The sequence below is a fragment of the Scedosporium apiospermum genome, assembly GCF_000732125.1.
Source record: "Scedosporium apiospermum strain IHEM 14462 chromosome Unknown SEQ_SAPIO_0096, whole genome shotgun sequence".
Taxonomy (NCBI): Eukaryota; Fungi; Ascomycota; class Sordariomycetes; order Microascales; family Microascaceae; genus Scedosporium; species Scedosporium apiospermum.
This window is the reverse complement of record NW_015971797.1, coordinates 354,841-380,238: the sequence shown is the minus strand read 5'-3', so window position 1 is coordinate 380,238 and position 25,398 is coordinate 354,841. Positions and strand designations below refer to the sequence as shown.

Here is a 25,398-nt window from a genome sequence, read left to right as displayed (position 1 = left end):
GAGCACATCGGAGCTAGTGAGGCCTGGTGGTATAACCCGATACAGTAATATTCGATCGAGCAAGCGTCCATTTAATGATGAGGCGATAGACAAAAGACGAAGTATGTGTCTAACGGGGCATTTTCGCGGGAGGACGTGTATGTCGTTGCGTCGTACAAGTAGATTACGAAGTAATAATTAGCCTCGCCTACAACCTGGCTCAATTGCTCCTTTGACTCGCATGAGCCACTCGATTCTTCGTCTGGAAGTCTCCACGTCACATCTGATTATTCACTGTTGGGTCCTGCGCCGTCTCGTCATGGAAAGAGATTGATTGTGTACTGAGGTACACTCCAAATGATACGCGTACACTGTGGTATCTAACTCACAACCCTCACAGGAAGAATCAATGGCCACATAATACATACTCAGTAGGATTGTGGGTTCGGAATTGACAGGCCGCAGCGATGGAGCACTATGTTAGAGCTCGCTGGCCAGGTTTTATTTTTTCGGACTATTTAATACTTCGTCCAAAGTTCAAGAAGAAACTTGACACAAGAGCGACCATCGTGGCGGACCTGGACGGAACCAGGTTGAATTTAGCCATTTGGCGTATCTCCCCGGAGGCCAATATTGCTCGAGGAAACCCGGATTGCATGCACGTACTTTGTAACTTCGTAAATGGGCTTTATGGATTGATTGATTTGATGCATGCAATATCGACATGATCTTGTGGTCAGCAAGTAATACTTGTGCTTGTGGAAGCGAGGTATTTCCAAGTCTCCTTGCCACGGCCTGTGTGACCTTTGTGAAGTGAAATTAAGAGAACGAAGGAGTTTAAAATAAAGGTTGATGGTATTCGATGACCGAGGATAGAGTTTATCAATGGATCCATACATTACTCAGAGGAGAGGCTCGCCAGGCTGTGGTGAAATGTCTCTGTTTTGGTGGCTGGCTCGCCTCGCCTGCATCTTTCATTGTGTTTGCATCATTAAGTCCGAAGTAGTGGGTGGGGTGGCCTCTAGAGGTCCTGGTCGTTCCCATTGACTCTCTTTTGAACTTCGTACGGAGTACAAGTCGTGGATGCCGCTGGCTTTGTACACCATGTCGTGTAATTCAATGAATGGTGTCTACTTGCCCAAGTACGATTTAGAGAGCTGATGCCTTCGCCCACGTTCTTGCGTGCGTGGTGTAATGTACGAAGTGCACTCTACGACCTGACCGGCGAAGTACTCGGTAGTGTTCATACCTGGCTGCGGTACTTCATAGGTTGATGTTAGCCAACCTCGAAAACTATTAGCGTACTACTTCGTCGTGCTTCGTACACTACGAAGTACTCGTAATTTTTAACGCAGGCATTGTGCTAAGAAAGGAGAACACCAAGGGTTTTCTCGAAACTAAGTCTTCTTCGTACATGGTGGTCTGGAGCTTGATGCTGGTATTACAAACTATATGAAAAGCGACTGATCACCAAACGGATGCCCATTGAGCAGTCCAACTAGAGTTTGCTGTTGGACGACAATCCTTTCCTCTCGAACGTTGACACGACTCTAAGTCAACCTCATTCTTAATCTACTGTCTGGTATTGTCGAGAAACTGTGCTCCTGCTTCGTATCTCGCGCCACCAGGTACAGGGGGATTTCGCCTTCTCTGTCACCGTAGATTTTCGTTTTTCAAACTCTTCACCCAGCGCATTTATTCTATTACCGTTTGCTATCCACACGGACTGGATGAAACATGTAGTATGAAGTGCGAACAGTCCAAGAATATGCCCAAGAGACATTGCGCATTGTATATGTACATAGCATCATTAGGGGCAGCTGTCAAGATGCATGACGAATGAACGATGCTGAGGACCTGAGATGCCACCCTTACCCTTGATTGTGGTCCTCCGGGTACTTCATGAGAAGAGTGGACATATAAACTACGGAGTATCCTGCCTCTCGCCAAAGCTGGAGCAGACTCCTATCAACGAATAGGAGACGAGGATATTAGCACGGTTCTGGGCTCCGCTGGGGACGCCGCAGACAAGGGCAAGGAAGCAGTTCTAGCTCATCTCATGGGGGCAAAGCAGATCAAGCAGAGCGACGAAGCGAAGGACGAAGTATGAAGTACGAAGGAGCGGCTGAGTCAACACAAAGTTAATCAGCAAATACGAGGTCAAACGCATTCAGTGTTCTCGTACTCAAACTCAGGCGTCAAGTACTTGTAATTGAATGTATTGTACTTCGTATCATTGGACTCTTTAATTCTGCGAAGTACGAAGTACTCTGTACTTGTTCGAACAGACACAATTCGTTCCATTCAAATATGCATCTTAATGCTTAATCAGACTGAAGAAGGTAGCACAAGATGTTTTGATCGATGTTCGCAGGACCACTCCATTGTACTGGACCATGTCATTGTCCAAGACATTATGATTCCAATTTCGAAAACGCCTCCGCAAGTAGAAGAAGTTTGCGATCTATTCTTGCGACGAGGTCCCGTCCCAAATGCGACGCTGCCTCTATTGATGTTCGATCTCAATCCAGAACCCCACAAAGAGCGGCGTTAAGTTGACCGATACAGACACTCCAAGGTGGAAGATAAACTTATATAGAAGTGATTGGCCCTTCTACTCTCTAGGCGGATGAATGGCCTTTGCAGCTTCTCACCCTTAAATGACGGCTTGGGAATGTAGCTTTCAGCCTTGAAAGACGTTGGATAATGGCGCGTCCTCCCCCTGATGGCCGGCCTCTTAAGAGCTCCGGGGATGTGTCGCCATGATTTTCTCTTTTACAGAGAGAAAGAGAGTCTGTGGGGCTCAAAGTTGGAGAAAGCCGACGTCCATTGACGGCGGGTCGACCTTTCTCATCGTGGGCGCCTCTCCGGACTAACGCGGCCTCCTTGGATAATACATCTACAGATGTCTAGCCAAGGAGACCCGGTTTGATTCAGAGATCTTCGTGCAGTACCCATGCAGGCGGGGTTCGTAGTGGAGGAAGCCGTGAAACCAAGGACGGGGAAACGAGGGCACTTTGTGGAGAAAACGTGAACAACACGACGCGTTTCGTATACTACACCCACAACGCACGACAGCTTCTCTTGTCCTCCTTTCATACCGCATGGACGTCCGGAGTTCGCACATCCCGCCGCAACTCTCGCCCCCGAGTCAACAAACATCGTCCGACACGTACTTGAACGAAGGACGAGATGAGCGGAGTGAAGCGCGATGGGTAAGATGTTGCCGCACAAGCTTGATGTCCCACGGAGAGAGCAAGGGGGTGATCGGGTTCCACGATGGGGTCAAGTCGCGTTTTCTTCAGGAGGCGTTTACGGAGACTATTTACTGTCGTCTATCACATGCAGCCCATGTGTCCACGGGCGTTGCCAATTAAGTGTGAGATTTCCGTGCGTGTTTTAGTTCTGTAAGCAGCCCTGACAAGAGACATCCTGATGAGAGCATATTGTCCTGACAAGTTCTGGCAAGTTGTGATGCATACCTCGATAGTTACATACACTACGAGGTACTTCTCCTTCGTTTGGGAGACAATTCAATGGATCCGCACAGATGTGGAGATCAACAACAACATTGAACCAGGTCTGTCCATTTCGATCCGATCTGCAGCATAGTACACAGGTACCTTGGTACCTTTTCGTACTCCACTATTTTAGTGGAAAAGTCGCTAATACGGAGAAGGCTCCCTTGTACTCCGTACATTGACGGCCAAGCCAGGGCCAGAGCCTGAATAATACTTCGATATAAAATACACGCAGTGGTGTATTACCAGTTTGGTCAAGCGAAGCTGCTAGTGACGCCGAAGGATGGGTTCCCTCTCCATGAAAAGGAAATGGCCATCTTGGCGTTCATGAATATGGACAGTGCCCCCTGGTTCTAACTGCAAAGTACTTCGTATGGCCAGTAGGAATTGTAACCGTCTTGTACACCACCCTGACTTGTTTACTTCTTAGATTTGATATTTGATATACTCCGTACCCACCCACGCGGTGGCGCCGTCCTCTCGTTTTATCTCGAAGGAAGCAAATCGTCATTCTCCACCAGCCAAGGCGTGCGGGTACCGGTACACTCTATCGCTGTATGCCTGTGTATTGGCAGACCACCACAGGCGCCACGAGCAGTACACAGCAGTAACAGTACTTCGTAGTACACCCGGAAAGAGCTTCAATTGCTTCCCAACCAGGGCCCTCTTCGACGTCCCAGCTGAGAATCTAGGGATCGACCGAGCAGCACATCCTATTACGTTCAGAGCTGAGCGCCAAACACTAGCCGCCCGGACTGACGATCGAGGAAGCTTTGGGTAATATTGCCTCGTACTCTTTGCGCCCGGCCCGTACGGAGTACAGGGAGTCGTGATGACTAGCATCGAGAATATTTTCTATCGAGATACGGAGTACGAAGGACGCTACAAAAAGTTATGTCTTGACTTACATTACATAATAATTAAATAACTTCAGTAATTAAATAAAATTATATTAAACAGTATCTTCGCCCTCCTTTAAATATTTTTACCCCTCATTACTACCCTTTAACTTAATAATTGTTGCACGTGATAAAGTATCCTCTCAATCCCTTCCAAGTATCCATCTACCCTTTACCACATTAGCCCTCAGACACAGGCTTTTCATTTCACCCAGCTGATGCGTGCGTACTTAATTACGTTCAAATCAGGTAAATAAGAGCTTGTGGCCAGATCTGTATTTGAGCTGTGTAGTATCTTCGAAAATGTGAAAAATAGTTGATGTTATTTTTTAAGGAGGAAAAAAAAGGTCAAAGGTGTGAGTTTGAAATGGAATTTAAAAGTACATTATTCAATTACTTGGAATGGTATATGTAATTAAAAGGAAATATGTGTTTATAGGGAGGAGAGTTTCAAGACATAACTTTTTGTAGCGTCCTTCGTACGCATACTAAATTACTTCGTACAAGCTATGTACGCATACGAGTAATATTGGTTCATCCACCAGGATTCTGTGAGTTGCGCCTCTACATCAATTGACAGATATATATAGTGTGGCGTTACATTCTTCGAATCGACCAATTAATTCCCCAAGTCCAACAGAGCATGCCGCGTCTGGGTGCGTTCGACATTCGACATTCGACATCATCGATGTAGTTTACGAAGTAGTGTAGTTTATCACCGCTTTTGTAAAGTGTGCCGTATGTCCCGAGCTCCTTGCCACGAGGTGTGTTTTGCAACATGCAAGTGGATGCAAGAGCGCAGAAAGTGGATAGTCACCGTAAAGCAAATGGGTTTCGTTGATGAAACGGAATTGCAAAACTTTATCGCCAAAAAGATGGACAGAATTTTGATCTTGTTTGCCCCCCAGGGTCACTTGATCTCTCCATCGACCATATAATCCTGCGTAGGAATTGACTTCGTGCTTGGGCGTTCTCACAGGATTCCTCCACTTGACAGAAACACGCTAAAAATCGGTGAGGCGACGTTATTCCTACAAAGTCTGTACTGAGTAGACCCTGTGTTCTTGAGAATCTCGCCTCTGCGTGCATTTTTTTCTTCTTTTCTACATCTGCTGTCATTTCTCCTCCCTTCCTTTCTCTTGTCTTTTTAAATCTTTAGATATGTTATTCACTTAAATCAAGGCGGTTCTGCAGAAGGGAAGGTCTAAAAGGGCTGTCTGTGTCTTCAAGTCTTGTATCGTGAGGCTGAGATTTCGAGCAAGTTCACGAACGAAGCTGGTATTATCCGCGGAGCTTGTGGCAGCAGCCGCGGCTTGCCAGGATCACCATGGCAGTACCATCCTCTCCAGACCTCAGTGCGAGCCATGTGCTGCATCATCCTCCTCAAATATTCGAGCCAGATGAACCCCCCTATCGCTCGCTGATGAGGGCCAATTCCGCCGCATCCCTCGCCGGCTCTTTTCGTCGAATGTCATGGAGCATGGGCCCCGACGATGAAGATATTCCCCCCCTTCCCCGGAGTCCTTGGCCCGCAGAATCCCCCGAGGATCGCCGCCGACACCTGGCCGAAGAGCGGCGCGTCTCCCAGATCCTCGCCGATCCGCAGATGAGGAGCATGATGCTCCTCGGAAAGGAAAGCAGCAAGTATCAGTGGAGCAAGTACTGGAAATCCGAAGCCGAGCTCAAAACTCTGCGCAAGCCCATGTAAGTGAACCGCCGGCCACCTTCCCCGTCGTTCCAGCTAAACTTGCGATGCGCCGTTGAGCTGACATTACCTGGCGTCTGTCAAGACGCAAGTACTATGAGCGTGTGAATGACCTGATACGTCAGTATATGTACATCGACGCGTTACTAGACTCATCCATTCGCCATGAGCTGCTGAATGAGTATTCTGCGCGTTTGGATGCCTCCGCCTTCCGCACAGTTGAAGTGCCCCAGACTATTCACGAGGAAGCTTCCTCCACTCACTCGTCAACAGCCGTAATGTCCAGTCATGAAGGAACTTCGGAATCTCCTCCAGACGGTGTGACGAGCCAGCCTGGTAAAAAGAAGCCCGTGAAGCGAACGGCGAAAGATATCCTTCGCGTTTCTGAAACTACCCCCCTCCTAGCCCGGGATGAGGAGGAAGCCGGAGCCGAATCCAACCCCGTAAAGCCCTACGCTCCGTGGCTGGAGGACGCCGAACTAGATCATGACGATCCCATAGTCTCCATTGCACTCTACGTCAACACCATCGCCAACGTTATTCTGCTAGTTGCTAAGGTCATCGTTGTCGCGTCGGTTCCTTCCATGTCTGTCTTGGCGAGCTTGGTCGATGCGGTTCTGGATTTCTTGAGCACCGCCATTGTATGGACGACGACTAGTCTAATCTCTGCAAGTCAGACCGACCAGTTTCGGTACCCCGTTGGAAGGCGCAAGTAAGCGACAAAACATACCCTTTTCCTGCGACACGTCCCGATCCTGCTCTGTCCCATGCCACGTCCGGTGCTGATATAGTTTGCAGGTTGGAACCCGTGGGGGTCTTAGTCTTTTCCGTCATCATGGTCACTTGTTTTACTCAGGTGGCGTTGGAGTCCATCCAACGGCTACTATCATCCAACCATGAAATCCTTGAGCTGTAAGCCCCCCTGTTGCTGGCGATCATCGACCGACCTACCTTCTGCTCTGCCCTGCTAACTTCGCCCCCTCTATAGGGGACTTCCTGCCCTCCTCGTCATGCTTAGCACCGTAGTCATAAAGGGGGCTGTCTGGCTGTGGTGCCGTGTCATCAAGAACTCCAGCGTCCGCGCTCTGTAAGTCTCCCCGAGTTGTTTCGTTGTGTCTATAATGTGTCGTTTTAACTAACAAGCTGCTAGAGCCGACGACGCGTTAACCGATGTAATATTCAACACGGGGTCGATCCTCTTCCCTATCGGTTAGTCCTCCGTCCTCCAATACGACTTGCTTGTTCTTTTCCCGCCCTGTTTCCCGCAGGCGCATTGCTTGCTAAACAACTTCTCAGTCGGTTTCTACGCCCGAATATGGTGGCTCGATTCCTTTGGTGGTCTTGTTCTCTCCCTGGTTGTCATGGCCACCTGGACTATTACGTCCATGCACCACATGCGCAACCTGACGGGTTTCTCGGCCCAGCCGGATGAGCGTAACATTCGTAAGTTAACTGCCAATGTCTTATCTGCCCTTGTAAAATGAAGAAGAATGAGAAAAAGCGTGTGCCAAGGTTGCCCCCAATGCTAGCTGCTAACTAAGAGGGCCATATGACGTTAGTTCTCTATCTTACCATGAGGTTTGCCACCGCGATAAAGCAGATCCAGAATCTAAGAGCCTACCATGCCGGCGATAGATTGTTCGTAGAGGTTTGTTTTGCTGTGCCTTTCTCTCGATATGCCGGCTCTTGCTCCTCTAACATGGAGCGAGTCCTCCTCGTGGTCCGTCAACGTGCGGAGGGAGAGATATACTGACGAATGGTGCGCTATAAAGGTCGACATTATTCTCGAGGCGAATACGCCACTCAAGGATAGTCACGATCTAAGGTAAGATTCCGTTTCTACTCGACTTGGATTCTGTTGAGTGTGTTCCGCGGACTAATACACCTTCTTTAGCGAGGTCCTGACGTATTTCCTCGAGAGTGTTCCTATTGTAGACCGGGCATTCGTTCATGTCGACTACGACAGTTACAATGTCCCGACGCATGTGTCTCAGTGAAACTGAGCAGTTGGTCGGCGGGTGGCATTGAAGCGAAAAGCTGTAAGAAAGATAAATGAATTGGACAGACCCAAAGAGAGAGTGTAAATTAGATATAGTAGAAAGTTAAAATAGTGTAAAAATAGATAATCATGGCTCACGACGGTGGCCCTCGAACAATCCACGAATCGAGTTCGGCGAGTACCTCCTCCCAGTACAATTATGAACAAGCGGCCGGGGCGCGTTGCCGACGAAGGCACACCCGCGAATTAGTACGGAATGCCGTTCGTCAAAAGCTGGAACTGATCATACATGCTTGTGGAGTAGCTCGCATAGCTCTTCCTGATAAGATCCTTCATAAAATCCGCCGCCTCCCTCTCCGACTTCTCTAAGACGAACCTCTCCCTAAAGTGCTTCACGCTCTCCGGCTTGAAGCAGGGAAGGCCGCTGTCCATCATCAAGAGGACGATCTGGGCGAGCTTCTCGCAGTACTGCCGGCTGGCGAGGAACGCTTTAACGCAGAGCTCCTCGAACCACTTGAAAGATTGATGCTCGGTGTTTCCGCCCATGACGGCCACCATTTCGGTTGTGAGTTTGAAGGGGGCGCGCTCGAAACGGATGCCACCGGGAGCAATATCGAAACAGAAGCCAAAATCGATGTGGATGATATGGCCGGCATCGTCAATCATGATGTTCCCGTTGTGTCTGTCTTTGAACTGGAGGAGGAACGAGATGACGGAGTACGCAGCCATACTCTTGACGAAATTGTTGCGGGCCTTTTGGAACCGAAGAGAGTCTTCGTTGCCGTATTTGGAAATGAAGTAATCGTAGAGCCCGTTGACGGCCTCACGGCCAAGCATGTCTCGGGAAATCGAATTCGGGAGCACGTCGATGACGCCACAGCCTGGTGCTGTAGCCGTGACTCGGTAAGGGAATACATACACGTCCAGGCCAACGGTATGGAAGATGCCCCGGAAAGCCGCAATCATTTGCAGGGCGAGGACGTCCTGGCGACAGTCATCGCCCACTTTGAAAATGGCCGATTGCCACACTTCAATCGAGGTTTCTTCGGGCTCTTGAGATTTCTTACCAGCATCGTCGATTAGTTCAGGCGACTCATCAGCAGTAGTCCTACTCTTCTTGATCCTGAAAGTGGCAAGATAGGGCGCCTTTGCGTGACTCTGGAGGGGCTTTCCTGACTTGCGATCGATGCCGATGACGACACCGTCTGGATTACTAGGAAGGTATACTCCAACCTCAACCTTGATTTTGCGGAGCTCTTCCTCGATTTTCAGCTTCTTCTCTGGCTTCGACTTCTTAATAAGAGGCTTCAGTTTCCCAGAGATACCCGTCACTTCGTCGAAGAAGGAAAACTCTCGCTCATAGAAGTTCCGGTCGGTCGGGCTAAAGCTCGTCACCATTTTCTTCATTACACTATCCAGCGTTGGCTTGATAGCGTCCTCCTATTGTGGAGTTGGTAAGTATCGGCTCAAGGAGAAAGGGCAGAAAGAGAATGAGGTGAAATCGACTTACAATCTGTGCATCGTCATCCTTGTAGGAATTAGCTTTCATATTCCAGATTATTTGGTGAGCGAAGAGCTGAGAAAACTGTGCGGTCTCGAGAATAAAGCGTTCCACATATCCCAAGGCATCGTATCGGAGAGTCTGGACGATCTGAGGGACATAGAAGAACGTCACATCAACAGAGTGAGACTCCAGCGCCCGCATGGCGTACTGGATAATGAAAGGGTGGTTCTGGTAGCTCGGCATGAATAATGTGATTGCAGTGACTGGATTTACGGGTGCCCAATACAGGAGGTGCTGTTGCGTACGTGAATTAGCGATCGAGACCCAGCTCCCAGCGAAAAAGATGTAGGTTGAGTGCATACCTTGAGCTGAAGGAAGGTTACATCGTCAGGGAGGAGGCCACCACCTAGAATGATCGGGAGCGCTTCAGGCTCATCGATCGCCCGGGACGGTACATTAAGTAGAAGCCATCTGATCTGGGTCTGAAGTCTAGGGAATGGGAATCGTGTGGAAAGCTCGATTGCGATTGAGGGGCCTTCCATCCAAGCGGTGCGGACGAGTTGTAATAATGCGGACTGAGCGAACGCCAATGTTAGTCGGCTCAAGGGGAGAAAGAATAAAATAATAATAATAAAAACTCGTTAAAAAAAAGAACTCGCAAATATGAAGAGACAAACCTCGAGCGCGCCCTTGGACATGCTAGTCCCGAAGGACTGGGATCTGGCGGCCTCGTTTATTGGGTCCAACCAGACGCCCAACCGCGCCTGCTCATTCTCGAGGAGGACGGTAAGAAGTTGCTCCTTTGCTTGCAGGGACTTGATGCTGCCAACGGCATGAGCACCAATATATGAAACAAGCTTAAGCGCACTGAGGACGTCGGTGAGAAGTCGCAGTTCCGTCTTGACCTGGAGCATATTATTTCCGAACGAGTATCGCGGCGATAGCTTGAACCAGCTCAGGCCTGCGGATAAAATCTTATCTTTGAGACGCCACTCGGCAATCGCGCCCATGTTCGTACAAGCACGGAGGACTCGTAGGCCAAGAAGCAAAATCTCAAGGCGAATTTTGCGAGCCAGTGGATGGGGGGTCGAGGCCTGGACGGCATCAAGAGTGACGTCGATGAGACGGAGAAAGATCTTCTGGACATTTGGGCTACCCAAATGTGTGGCATTGAAGTGGCTCCCAAGGAACAGGATCAGCCATGCATGGGGGGATAGGAGGTTGTGCACGAGCTGTTTCCGTTTAGCGACAGCTTCGAGATCGCTTGGGCTAAACTCCTTTTTCACAGTGAAGGGATCGGGATGACTGTGAAACCGGCTTCTTAGCACTTATCAACCGACAGTAGTTAGAAACAACTGGAAATCGGCGTGTAGACTCACCTCAATGCTATACTAAATAAGCCGAGGCGGCGCTGAATGGTAAGCTCCCACTGTTGGGCAATCTCGGCGAGAAGCCGGGGTTCCAGGCGTGGGTTCTCATTAATAACCCCCAACCACAGCGAGGCGCCTAGCTTGATTGACTGTTTGGTAAACATGGCAAACGGAATGGAGACAAGGTAGTGAACAACGGCAGATTCGTCACGCGTGCTTCGGCAAAGAAGAGCAGCAGCTCTGCGTAGGATAGCCCGGACCTCTTCCAGCGGGGTCCCTTTCTTGCTAAGAAGGCGAGCCTCGACGTGGGCTAAGGCCGTCGCAGCATTGGCACTTTCATGAGAGAGTGACTGCGCAAACGAAGTTCGCCTGTTGATATGCATAAAGCTCATTAACTCCATGCCTCGGTCCGGCAACGTCTCGCCATATCGATATTCTTGGCGGGTCGTGTACTGGGCGATGAAATCCGATGCAGCATTGACCTTGTAGCTTCCGTTTGGCTCAATGGACTGTAGTCGGTGGTCCGTGGCGGGGATGAAAGAACCAAGCTCCACGGCGAACGATCTTCCGAAGGAAGTGTGGCCGTATGCACCCTCATCGTAGTATTCGGAGAGGTACGTTTGCAAAAGGCCCTTGACATCGAGAGGGGCGAGGTTAATAGCGGCAGAGACCCAAGCCTTGGCTTTGTAGGTAATAATATTGAGAGTGCGCCTTCGATAATCGTAGTCATGGGAAAGCTCGACCGTGACATTGCCAAGACGCGAGGTGAATGTTGACTGAGGTTCATATAAATCGGTTTCTTCCTCGAGGCAGCTCGTCCACATGAGCGTCAACAGTTCGAGAAGCGCGAAGAGAGACGACCTGTGGCAAAGAGCAGATGGCACATCGCGCAAAATTCGGTCGGCACAAGCCAACGCTGCTTGCTGGACACGCTCGATCCGGTGACAGCAACTGCAGAATATCGAAGCCAATTGCAGTGCGACATACTGAGAGGTGAATGCGGTATCCTTTCCAGCCATTGTCTTGTCGAGATACTTATCAACAACGGCAGCAGCAAGTGCCTCCATCGTGCTGCTCACTGCACCCCCGCGCATGCTAGGCTCGAGGAAGTAGGAGAGCGCCTTAGTGCAATCCCCAGCATCGGCACGGAGACTTTCAACCAGGTAGGCAGCCTGCAAAAAGATTACCTTTCGATAGCTCAAGCTGCGGATATCGGATGATCTTGAGGGCAAGAGCTCGCAAAGATGTTTCTTTTGCATTGCCTCACGTTCAGAGGACATCCCTCTACGAAGAACAGTATTGAGTTCAATATCACTCTCCACCTGTTCCCCTCGCTGCTCGGCAACAAGAGGAGGCGAGTGCACAGCCATTATGCGCAGTTCGTTGATCCACTTTTCTCCTAATTCGCTTGAAGGAAGGAACCCGTGGACAACAATATTGAACCAAGCATCACGAAGCATGGAGTGAGATTCATCCTCGGTGATGGCATCGACCGACATGTCATTTGAAGCCATGAAAACAGCCAAAGGCCGAAGGAGCTGGGCAATGTCGTGAGCGGCTAGCTGCACATCAGAGTCCTTGGTGGGGCTGGATTGGTGGACATCTCCCACAGAAATAATGGAGTCGAGGAGGTGCTCCCAGTAAGTATCGAAGAGGGGAGAGTCGGGTCGAAGGTTGGCCGATATGTAGCAGCGGGCTTTCATAACCTTTCATGTCGTTAGCGGAAGGGAAGAAAAGATAAGACACAAGGGAATGAACCTCGGCCAGGAACGATGCTTACTGCGGTCAAGAGCGATTCTTTATTTTCAGCAACAGCAATGCGGCAGACCCTCGTGTACATCTTCAAGAGGGATCGGAACTCAAGTTGACCGCCCTTTAGGGACAATGCTGCAGCGCCCGTGATAATCTGTGCATTGACACTGCTATTTACCTTGCCTATTTTTTGGAGCAGCATCGAAAGGGCCAAGGCTATGATCTTCTCGTCCCCAGACGCTTCGGCTATACCGCAGATTGCCTGAACAACATTGCCATACGCAACAGCTGTATGTTCCTCCCCGTCTAGCCGGAGGGAGATGGAACTACCAGTGGAGTGACGGCCGGCGTAAACGGGCACGCTCGGACTGTCTGTCGACAAGTCGCCATTGGTACCATTGACACCATTGACGGCACGATTCGACCCAGGACTGAGTACGTTGCCGAGAGTGTACAGAGTAGTGATGATGGCGTCGTTGGACAATAATCGCAAGATAGATGCAAGGCAGTTGGACGCCGTCGCAACAGTTGCTGAGTTAGAGGCAGATTGGACGATGAACCTCGGCAGAAGACGGCTTACAGTCGAAGCAAGCATGGGCGAAATCCTGCACACCAAGGTGAGACTCTTCAATACAGCCGTAGCTAGGGCTTCGTCGGCCATCTGAACAGGGTCTACTAGGACATCCTCCAACCAAGACATGAGGATGTCGACGTCGGCGGCTTCGGCATTAAGGGCAGCGCAACAAACATAGCCCATGAGAGATGCCGCCTTTACAGCGAAAGCCATCTTCTGCTGCCACGATGAGGCGAGCTGCTGGTCAAAGTCCGCAGAGGCCTCGAGGAAATTCATTTGATCAACGACAAGGTTGGCGTACCATTCCACGGATCTAAAGTCAGCTTCCGAACTCTTGGAGGACATGGGTCTTAGCCGACCTTCACCAGAAATGAGAAGGTCAAGAACATTAGATTGCCGCAGATTCTTCGCGTCGACAACCAAGAGAGATGTAGCCGAAACCACCAACCAGGAAAAGCTACGTTGCAATAGCATGGCGCCGAGAGGGCGACCGGTTCCGGCGTAATGACGGAGGTGATGCCTCCATTCCTTGGGCTGGCGTTCATTCGGGTGTGTATTTCTCAAGGTCGAGAAGGCGGTCTCAACAGCTAAGAGGAAAGACTCGGAAAGTATATCCCGAAGCCTCTTAACCAAAGAGAGCCTCCCTCCAGCCCTCCAGAAATCGACTTGCGCGGACGCTGCATCCATGAAACCAAGCAAAGCAACGGCAATAGTCGCAGTTCTAATAGCATCCTCGACGCTCGACGTTTCTACGTCTTCAGCCTGGCGCGACACAACATTCCCAGCGGCGACTCCGCAAGCATTAACAAATGCCCAGATACTCTCCGCCACCTTCTCTTCGAGATCTTCGTAGCTGTTCCCCAGCACTAGGAGAGCAGCCGTTGTATGGAAAGCGAGGGCCTCCGTGGGCGATGGTTCAATGTTTCGAAAGTACGGCGAAGGGACGAACGAATGCGCATGAGCTTCAAGTATGTAGGGAGCAAGTTGATGAACGAGTCGCTGGGCATTTTGGGCATTCCGGATGCTAGGTGCAGCTTTACACAGGGCTAGCAGGACTTCAAACTCTCGAATGGTCTTATTAGACAATAGTATTAGTAAACTAACTGCCTATTCTACGAGAAATAGTGGAAACCAAAAAGGGGGGAAGGGGGGCTACGAGTGTTCATCATACCATGGGAATACGTGTTGCGGCAGGGTGTCCATTGGTATAATCACGGCTCCTGAGGCCCGTATGGCAGGCTTTACAGAGCCGGTCAAAGTCAGATCTGTCGAAGGACGAAGGAGAGCTGCCGGCGGAAAGCGAGGCTAGCTTTTGCAGCGCGCGCTGCCGAATATCTCTGCCCATTGTATCGAGAGGGCCGAGTCGGGCGCGGAAACGGAAGACGAACGCGTGTGATGGGCTAAGGGGTTCGTCCCTGACCGGTGAGGGCAAAGAACGGAGCTTCTCCCCAAAGTCCAACCCAAACTTTTCCAAAGCAACGGATGAGGCAAGGGTAGGGTCGGAATTGCACCGTAAAGTCAAGTGCGGAGAGACTTTCACGAATTCAAAAACTATGGATTCGATAAAATACGCTCTCTCTTCATCTTGAAATCGAACAATATGTCGTTGCCAAGACAGCGTAATCTCACCCAACAAAGGTCTGCTTAGTCATCAGGAGCTACCCCGTCAGCTTTGTCCAATTGTCACTGCTGTTGCAATTAAGCAGGAAGCTCCTGCGCAAGGCTCCAGCCGGAACGCGTGCACTAACCATGCTGTCATCACATAACAACTTCGATTGAAGCCTGCCAGCAGCCCACCCAATTTCAACCACCATCTTGTTCTCATCCCCAATTCCTCGATTCGAGTAACCGCGCGCTCTACATCCACGATATCCACTACAGATTTCCGTTGCACCGGAGCACTCTGCAGCTATGTTCAGCCAAAACCCCTTGATGAATGGCCCAAATTATTCTTTCTCCGATACACCACATACTGCCCAAGGTAACATCAGGGAGCATCGGTTCAGCCCGTAAGGCTTCCCCGTTTCGCCGTTTTCACCATCAGTATTGTTAATAGGCTCTAACCATGTTATATTTTCTTCTTTTTTTTTCTTAGTTACTCTGACAACGGAGGATCTACTCTTGCGATTGCTGGCGATGACTTCGTGATTGTGGCGGGCGACACCCGACATACCTCTGGATACTCCATTAACACTCGATGGGCGCCAAAGGTGTTCAAGATTGGCGGCACGACGGCGTCCCAGGACGATGCAACGATAGTTTTGTCTGTGGTAGGCTTCGCTGCCGACGGCGAAGCGCTCAAGGACCGTCTTGATGCCATCTGCAAAATGTACCGTTATCGTCACGGAAAGGCGATCTCTGTCAAGGCTTGCGCGCAACGCCTAGCGACTATTCTTTACCAGAAGAGGTTCTTCCCATACTACGCCCATGCCATCCTGGGTGGCATTGATGAGGATGGAACCGGAGCCGTCTACTCGTATGACCCGGTGGGAAGCTACGAGAGGGAGCAGTGCCGTGCCGGAGGTGCCGCAGGAAGCTTGATTATGCCGTTCCTCGACAACCAAGTCAACTTCAAGAACCAGTTCATACCGGGAAGTGGTGAAGGGCACGCTTTGAAGGAGAGGGAGCGGGTCGCACTCTCGAGGTCCAAGGTCGAGAACTTGGTGAAGGATGCATTCGACGGCGCCGTGGAGCGCCATATTGAGGTTGGCGATGCTCTCCAGATGATGGTTATCACGAAGGAAGGTATTGAGGAGATCGTCGTCCCCTTGAAGAAGGATTAAGGGAGGGCTGGTAGCTCACATCCCTCTCTTGTACAACATACCCCGTCGTTTTGTGTCGGTTTAACTAAATAGGAATTCATAAGTTCGTCATCTCGATTCTCTTGTCCCTGTGAATCCCGAACCGTGGTCTACACGCTTGCAGTGGCATGTGCATGTGCAGCCCACCAGCTCATCGACACCCGCTACAGGGCATTGTTTAATGCCCTTGATAGCGAGTATGCCAACACCTCCCTTATTTTGTAGGTCTCTATGTCTAATACATACGGGATGGAATGAATAAACCCGGTACCATAGAACGCATGTAAAGTACGGCGCTTAGTCTGATTTGCATCCGGGCACGGTGCTAGGTTGCCTTGAATTGATACCGAGCGCCGCAGACCGCCCCGGTTCCCACGAACAACCAGTCTCCTAGACTCTATAGTCATCGCCTCATTGAAGGGCAGGATTGCATGAGGAGGAGCGAACCATCGATCCTACCCCATTCGAATGAATATTCCGCCGCAAATTGGGCACGGACTTCCAGGAGCTCTTGGGGGGATCCTGATGATAGTCCCATAACCAACTAATTTCTGGTCGTAGAGAAGGTCTCCTCCCTCGAGCTGCCTATCTCTATATCGTATTGGCCACATACACGTCAGGCCTCGCGCGTACGAGCCAGGGCAATCTCCCCAAATATCCCATTTGAAGACATGAGTAACCTTTCGTGGCGCCTAGCCGCCAAAGGACTCTACCCAGGGACTCTTTGCCAGTTACGTCATGCTACACGCCCTCGTCAAATAGCGAACTTGGTTTTTGAGAGCCGATTATCTACGCATACTCTGCCGACGAGGGCTCAACCCCCGGGCCTAGAAGGGCGGCCTGGTCCAAGGCGCGATACTGGGCACGGTAATAGAATATCGTCCGCGAGCGTGGCGATTCGTGGGCAAAGAGATTGGTTGGGGGATTGATTGTTACCAGCTCTTCTCGGTCCTCCCCAATGGTTTCGGCCGCCACGTCGTCACGTCGTCACGTCATCACGGCATATATTGCTGGAGGAGAGGAGAGGCATTCAGGGCCAAGCGAAGAAGTTTTATCATGTGCCAGCCCTGAGGACAAAGACTGGACTATCCGACCACATACGTTGGGCCTGGGCAAATCTGGGAGATGTACAAGAGCCAAGAAGAATTATTGCCAGTGACTGTATCTGGTGTGGGATCTTGTATCTCAGAATACGTAAAGCAGCAAGGCTTCTTTTCTAAAAAACCCAAATATAGGTGGCGAGTATATGATATGTCGAAAATACTTCTGTAGTCTGGAGTGTCCGGAATTTCTCGGGCGCGTCATCGTGTGCGCGGAGTAGTATTACGGAGTACGTCATGGGCACAGGACGTGGCCTGAAGACTATGAGAAGTTCACTTTGATAGAAATTAACTTACGACCTGTCAGTGATCGACGACTGGTGTGTGTACGGAGTAAGAGTGAGGCGAAATATTTGCTAGATGTGGTGGCGGGTTTCGAACAATGGGACAACATCGACGTACTTAGGCTCACCGGATACGGGTCTGCACTCGGAACATGATTCTTGGGAGTTTAGACGGCACACGTGGCCCGCTTCGGGAGGAATGAAGATCAAGTGGCGGCGTTGGTGGTAAAATAAGGCGGGAGGCAAGCCGTTGGGAGGACGTTTAGGGTTCGGTTGATGCCTGGTTGATTCTTGATGCTTGACGCTCGATGCTTGGTGCATGCGCATCAATTCCATGGCAACTTCCTTGACAGTAGATTTTCAAGTGCAAGTCGCATACGTCATTCCACAACTTCACGGCGACTGCAACTTGCAAGTACGTACGCATAATCTACGGAGTAAACGTTTAAATGTTAAGATTAGCTTAAGGTACACGCCACCGCCACCAGTCTCATCCTATCAATCTGATGTACATAGATGACTTGGTCGAAGTAAACTGCTCCGTACTTGTAAACTACGATGTGGGATTGATGTTTACTTTGCCACACTAGGTCGAGGTTTCTCCGTCAAGGCATCTCCAGTGTCCAAGTCAACTCAGCTAGTAGCATTGACCTAGTTTAAGCACTGACCACTGTACTCCGTATAAGCTTCGAGGGGTAATTTAATCTTGGTTTAAATCGCTGATACTTACCCCTGGAAGCTGTTCCTGCTTGGGAGTCTAAACTTGTCGCGCGTGGTGGAAGAGACGACAATCCTCACAACAACGTCTACAAAGTAGTAGTCTACGAAGTAATCTACTTGTAAGTCTGGGGATTCATTCCACAGGTACACTACGAAGTACTCCGTACGCTGTCGGGCGTCAACTTAATAAAGGGTTACTGGGGCACAGGCGCTCGGTGGCAATGTTGATACCGAGGACTAGAGATTATTATTACAATTGGTCAAGGTTCTTCAATGTAACTTGTGGCCGCATGCCTTCGCCTTCATTGATCTTCCACATCAGCGACGCGATCAAGCGCACCGAGATGGAGGGCTGAGGACGGAATTCCAGACATTTCATTTTCCGCTCCTCGACATATCAACATTCCCGGAATCAAAGTGTGCGAGAGTTGCGTGTTTCCATAGCGCCTGGCCCTCGGTTCCTCCATCTCTACTCTAAACGTTTACCTGTCTCCTAGATACCAATTGATCGGTGACACTTATTTCCTTCAGTGGACTGTTCATGCTGCAGTTTATTGTCAAGAACAGGAACTGAAGTTAAATTTTAGGCTCGTGGGGCTCTGACATCACCATGTCGGCTTCCACAATTCAGGTCCAAGGTGGATTGATGGAGCCCACATCAATTGACCATCCCGTTCACTGTTGCGCCAAGGATATTGCTGTGCTGCAGGACCTACGCATTGTGACGAATATTGAAGTAGTTCGAGTGCCGTGTGCCGAGGGATGCGTACGCTAACAGTGTACTTCGGAATACCAAACCTAAAAGTACACTTGAAAGCTGTACAGTACAATGCTTCCTCTGTTACGAAGTACATTGATGGATCAATTGATGGGACGAAGTCCGGGGATGCAATGCACGTCAACCCTCGTGCGACGAAGTACTTGAAGGAGTCAAAATTGGTACTTAGCTCGGATAGTCTTCAATTCATCAATATTAATTGATCACAGTTGGGTACTTCGTACACCCCGAGGCAACCAGGCCTGGTTACATCCAGGCGTCGAAGCCTTCACCGGCCTGCCCCTGGGTACCAAGTAATACTAGTTGAGCTATTCTATTTTGTCCCCTAGTTCGATTCTGGCCGTTCTTCACGGCGGAACCTTTGGCCTGGCGGATCCCAACTTCTGCCATACCAGGCAAAGAGATACACAATTGATCCGGATAGTGCTTGAGGGTAGCTTCAGTCTTCAACAAACACAAACCAGGTCGCTTTACGGAGGAAGCCAGCGCCACCTTTTAAACAAGCTGGAAGCCAACTAATTTGGTTTTATTGGCCTCGCCTGCATCGAACTCGCCCGAATGGTAGCTTGTCTAAATCGGGCATGTGAATGGGACCGCTTGGAATCGCCTACTCCAAATACGAGGGTTCTTTGGGAATCGACGATATCCAAGGCAAACGATCAATTGATGTATCATGGCATCAGCGTCTGGTGCTGCGATTTGGAGTGGTTTACTTCGTAGTCCCTTCGCCATTGGCCATTGACTTTCGGACACTCCTCCCCTGGACGACCCTGAGAACCAATGGACGGGGTGTGCAGATACGAAGGCGCCGTATTTCGTGGGGTCAGCCAGCCAGGTAACCTGTCCTAACTTTTAGTCGCATCCAAGATGCGAGGCCCGCGCATTTAGCGATTTCCCTCGTCATTGGGGTGGTGGGACGCCTTCAAGTTCATCCTAGAATGTACGTGTACGTTCTTTACATTCTGTACATTCTGTACGTTCTGTACATTCTGTACGCTCTACTTGGTAGTTTACAAGTCGGGTGAGCTGGATTTGATGTGGTGACTTGACATTAACATCACTCTTAGTGCCCTCTCAGTTTACTGGTACTTCCTAGTACTAGATTAGAACTAATGCTTCCAAGGTGTACTCCTAGCATCTATCGCCTTCTGGAACCTTTCCGATTTACCTTCTTTGGCATGTCGGGACGAAGCTTACTCTAACTCCATGCGCCGCACCTATACTTGGATAGGGGTGCCATCATTGCACCCATATTTTGTCCGGGCCTTGATCTTGAACATTCTGGGTGTCGTTCACATATGACGTCGTCCTCGCCCCCCTTTGAGCCTCATCTCTCAAGTATGGAGTGGCGATATCTCGACCCGAGGGTCGACGACCGTTCTCCAGTTTCCGTGTGCTTCTGGCCCCATCCTCCTGTGGAGCACCCCGAGAAGTAAACCAGCCAACTGGGCGCTCATATACCCCGTATTTCGGCACACCCGACCGCCCTCCTTCGCTCTTTGCCTCGAACGGCAGGCCTCCACTATTACGGGCGTCAGTACCATCGTCATCCATCCGTGGATAAGGCGCTTCTTAAACAGTGATCCTTCCTTTTAAAGGCCATATGTTGATCCTTTCCACCCTCCAAGTAGCCAATAGGCTCTTCACCCATCTTCCTTAGGTTTTCGAGGTTCGGCAAGAACTTGCATTCTCAGGGATGACCTTGATATAACTGTCAAACCCATGTCGTCATAAGCCTTCATGAGAGCTGAGTCTCCTTTTTCTAATTCGATGAACGGCACCCTCAGTCAGGCTCACCTTTTATCCGTCCTCCCCCAATCAAAGACGAAAGGCGCGGGAGATTCAATTAGGGGAACCCTAGTCCTATCTGCTTGTCATCACCAGTACTAACTGCTAGCGGTTTTGGGCGTTACAACCCATATCTCCACATCATCAACTTTGATACGCTGTCTTTGGGGAGCCTTGGAGTTAAACCCCATCCGCCCCTCAGGTCTCTATTTTCGGAAATCTGCAGGGTATGAAGCTAAACCTATCAGGAGGGGGAGATAGAAGAAGACCCAACCCATTGGAACACCTCATGCTCCATGCGGCAACTGCTTGCTACAAGAATCTTCTGCAAGTCTTAAGAAGCTTCTTCGGGTCTCTTTCGGGTTACTATACTCTCTCCGGCATATTGCCTCTGTTGAGAACCATCAGACACGAGACGGTACGTGCTATTCGGAAGGTCCTAAGTTATCTTGTAATGCTGGATCTTGCAACCCCTTGGAGCCCACTATGGCCACGGGGAGAATACTCAAGCAGCCAAGTGGCCACAAGAATCATGCACATCTCAATCATTGTACCTTGCGAGGAGGGAGCCGGGTAAGGCGTTTGCCACTCGTACCGCCTCACTGCTCCTCGGTATTGCCCTGCCCTGCTTGCCCACCCCACCCACACGAATTCTCGCGGACGGGATTGTGGGAGGAGTACAGAAGCCAAGGGGAACCCTGGTTGTACTCACGAGAGACCTCGTTTTGTGGCTTCTTACTTGATGTCTGCTAATACGGAACCACGTAGCACCTACACTCGTGCATAGAAAACCCCACCATAGGCGGCTTTTCTTTCCATTCCTCTCATAGGACCACCCTTCTCGCCAGCCGCCTCCTTTAATATCAGCCATATGGTCGAGACTTATTTTTTTTGCCATTGACCTGAATGTGCAAGGTTCCTGGCTCAAATAGGGCATGCGTTACCATCTAAGCTGCTCGAGTAAAGGCGTTTGCTTTCTTTCAACGTCGGGCTCAAGTTCGAGACAAAAAGAGGAAGACAAAGCAGGCGAAGTGAGTTTTTTTTAAGAGCCATTCGAGCCCGAGCTGCACCGACAGTAAGGCATATCCAGTTCTGTAGACGCAATCAGAACCAAGGATCAAAACACGGCAAGTAGTAGAGAAAATACAATACCCCCAACCCCTTTTTTATCGACGACGCTTCATTCATTCGTGAACCCAAGCATCACCACGATCTCCATACTTACGGAACACCCAGATGGGAGATGCTACACAAACAAAAAGTGCCTCGCAGGACCCGAGGGGACCGCCGCCCATTGCCGGAGGACAGTCGGGTCCGAGCCGTCAGGCACAATCTGCCAGGCAGCCTTCCGATTCACAGTTCCGGCATCACCACGAGCCACACTCACATGCCTTCTCTTCCCAGTTCGACATGCCGCAATCATCGACAAACCCACCGCCGACCTTTAACATGAGTGTGATGAGTGCAATACTTCCGCAGATACCATATACCGCCCCAAACAGTCATGGGGGACAATACCAGCCCGGGTACCACTCAGCATCGGCTTCCGCTGGGGTATCGCAGATTCCTCGACCGCACCACTATCCGGCTCAGGGGACTCACTTGCATAACCAAGCGTTCTATTCTCAGCAAACTCCGACAGGGCAGCCGTACTATCCGGTACCTGTTTACCAGGTCCATCCGGCATCGAGAGTAATGCATCCTAGACAAAACGTTGCGTTCCATCAAGCTCAACTGCCGACGAGTACCCATATCCCTGTCACTCAGGCCCAACAGACCGTCTACTATTACCCGCCGTCGAGTCATCCGATATCTCAACACGCACCTCGGCAATACACCGCATACCCGGTGCCTGAAATGGACCCTCGGACGACACCGCCTGTGATCGCGGCAGGTAGCGGGCCCCGTGCCTCTGACGTGGTGAGCCGCGAGCTTCCTGGGAACCTAAAGAGGGGAACAAGAGGGCCCGAATCCGCGGTCGACCGGCAAGGGGTCGTAAGGGGTCCGCCGAGAAAACCGAAACAGAGAGGTGTGTAGCCGCCGATCCCGACTTGAACGAACCAAGAAGAAAGGGAAAAAAAAAGGAACGGGGGGGATGGGGGAGAAAAATAAAATAAAAGAGACAGAAAGGGGAGGGAAAAAAAAGGTGATGATAGCAATACTGACCAAGAATTTCTCGTGATCCTAGGACACGCTATCTGGATTGGAAATTTGCCGCCACACACGGATCTCATGAGCCTTGTAAATCATGTCTGCAAAGAAGCGCCTGGGCTGGAATCTCTGTTCTTGATTTCCAAGAGCAGTTGCGCCTTTGCCAACTTCAAAGACGAACAGACGTGTGTATTAGCCCAGCAGAGGCTCCATGATTCAAGGTTTCAGTCCGTACGCCTGGTGAGTAGATTGAGAAAAGGTGTAGCAGAACGCCCCGGAGCGGGTGCGCAGGCTATTGAGGAGGCTACGGCTACACCTTCCCCAGCTCCAGCGTCAGAAATTCCAATGCCCGAAAGTGAAGGTAGCGGATATACCCAATCGACTTCGACCGTCGCATCTCCACTTGCAAAAACGACGTCAGAGACACCGAGAGGGGAGGGGCAGGAGAAAGAGAGATACTTCATCCTCAAGAGTCTGACAGTTGAGGACTTGGGAATAAGTGTTAAGAATGGAATATGGGCGACGCAGTCGCACAACGAAGAACTGCTGAATGCGGCTTTCCAGGCATGTTTCCTTCATGCTAACCACGTACTCTGAGCTGCCGAGCTAACTTCAGCCTTCCATATCAAGTCAGCAGATAGTGTATACCTCATCTTTTCGGCGAACAAATCAGGCGAATATTTCGGGTATGCTAGAATGACATCTCCTATCAACGAAGACCCCGCCGCGGCGATTGAGTTTGCGCCCTCGGCACAGTCCGCCGGGGCGGTCGATGTCCCAAAAGCAATTCCAACCGACGGCACCGAGTATGCCCCGAAGGGAAGGATTGTCGACGACTTGGCGCGTGGAACAATATTCTGGGAGATTGATCGAGGAGAAGACGATGCCGGCAATGATGATAAGAGTGACGAAGAGAGCGTGGCTGGCGGCGTGGATGGAGATGACGATAGACTTTCAAAGAGTTGGGGGAAGCCATTCACGTTAGAGTGGCTGTCGACTGCACGTGTTCCATTCTACAGGACCCGAGGACTCCGCAACCCCTGGAATGCAAACAGGGAGGTGAAAATCGCCCGGGACGGTACGGAGCTTGAACCAAGTGTTGGGCGGCGTTTAATCGGGCTTTTCAACTCGATCCAGAGCCCCAGACTTGCGTCATCCGGTGTTCCTCCTCCCGGGGCGGGGATGACGGCATACCCCCCGTCTCATCCGAGGCCAAACCTTGACACTTAGTGTTGTTTTGCTGTTTGCTGCTGGCTGGGCGTAGTGAATTACGAGGAGCGCTGAATTATAGCTATATGATCTCTATTCGTAGACAGACTAAAGGATAGGCAGTTTAGAGCTAGAGCAATGATTTGATGACCACTGTCCGTAACATCGTACCCCGGACGTGCCCGGAGCTAGCCGTTCCTGATGAGTATTAAGGCATATATCAAATATATGGAAATTAGAAACTGACCCGTTATCAGTCACTGATCAATCGAACGAGTTTCCTGCGGCCGGACGGATATGATGGTGGTCCATCGGCAAGAAGCAAGTTTGCCTACCGGTTTCCACCCTCCTCATGGCAGCAAGCAGGACGAGACTGGACACCAATCGCGTGAAGTTAGTCGCCTTGGAACAGTTTAGAGGGAGGCCAATAAGGTGAGGTACGCCACCCCACCTTCTCTATGTTCCGAACCATCTCCTTATCCCTTCACCCATGCTCTCTCGCCGCCCGGCTGCCGCTAAGCCAGGAATGCTGGCATATCCTTTTGTCACCATCTTGCCTAGCCCTCACGCCATTGGGGAGGAAACATTGAAGTCTTGGAGAGGGGGGAAAAAAGGATATCATTGAAGAGTGTGATGTGATCTGATCTGCAGTAAATAGAGCCTGCCCAGGGAGAGACAGTTTCTTTTGGTGGAGGGAAGTCTGGCGTGTTTCTTTTTCTTCCTCGAGTGTTCTAGATCCTGGTGATGTCATAGCGCATCTCTGGTACACTGCGGTTCCGCGTGGTTGAAGGCGACAGCTGTGAGAGGGGGCCCAACTCGATTTTCCGACCAGTAGAGCCTTGACGTGATTCTCTCGAGGATAGCGTGTAGCTCAGAAAAAAAAAAAATACCGCTGCGGTTAAGGGGATACTGCAGATTGATATCATTCTCATGATATATCAATAAACTTACGCTTCGCTTCGCATTTTGATGTCGCGAACTTCGAGACCAGGTCGTACTACTCAGTGATACAGTGCCAACTAACACTCAGTCCAGGCAACATAACCTGACGATAAAGTGGAGTTAGAACAAGGGCTCAAAGTGCGCCTAAGTCAGGTCAACTTTCTGAGTGAAAAACGACCTGCTCGAATCCAGCAAGAACAATATGAATTGCGACTGTTGGCGTTGATCCTGGGCTGTTGTGCTTAATGTGCAGTTTTGGTGATATCATGTTGATACAATTGTCAATATTGATGGAGTGTATTGCTGTGATTAGTCATTCAAT

At 50.3% G+C, this 25,398-nt stretch overlaps 3 protein-coding genes and 1 pseudogene across 3 annotated transcripts; 3 read left to right on the top strand and 1 right to left on the bottom strand.

Annotated features, from left to right (window-relative positions):
* Positions 1–5,726: 5,726 nt before the first annotated feature.
* On the top strand, positions 5,727–8,101 carry SAPIO_CDS5064 (uncharacterized protein; the record flags this gene model as incomplete). The annotated part of the gene is made up of 9 exons (XM_016787462.1): positions 5,727–6,103; positions 6,190–6,816; positions 6,903–7,016; positions 7,093–7,191; positions 7,255–7,313; positions 7,401–7,547; positions 7,664–7,752; positions 7,814–7,929; positions 7,999–8,101. 9 exons carry the CDS (start codon positions 5,727–5,729, stop codon positions 8,099–8,101), a joined length of 1,731 nt encoding a protein of 576 aa, XP_016642964.1.
* A 248-nt stretch (positions 8,102–8,349) lies between these two features.
* SAPIO_CDS5063 (Phosphatidylinositol 3) lies at positions 8,350–14,648 on the bottom strand (the record flags this gene model as incomplete). Its single annotated transcript, XM_016787461.1, has 7 exons — positions 8,350–9,543; positions 9,614–9,901; positions 9,970–10,182; positions 10,285–10,912; positions 10,987–12,683; positions 12,758–14,377; positions 14,475–14,648. 7 exons carry the CDS (start codon positions 14,646–14,648, stop codon positions 8,350–8,352), a joined length of 5,814 nt encoding a protein of 1,937 aa, XP_016642963.1.
* Positions 14,649–15,214: 566 nt separating this feature from the next.
* On the top strand, positions 15,215–16,086 carry SAPIO_CDS5062 (Proteasome subunit beta type-6; the record flags this gene model as incomplete). The annotated part of the gene is made up of 2 exons (XM_016787460.1): positions 15,215–15,312; positions 15,399–16,086. 2 exons carry the CDS (start codon positions 15,215–15,217, stop codon positions 16,084–16,086), a joined length of 786 nt encoding a protein of 261 aa, XP_016642962.1.
* Positions 16,087–23,621: 7,535 nt separating this feature from the next.
* SAPIO_CDS5061 lies at positions 23,622–24,155 on the top strand (annotated as a pseudogene; the record flags this gene model as incomplete).
* Between the last annotated feature and the right edge of the window lie 1,243 nt (positions 24,156–25,398).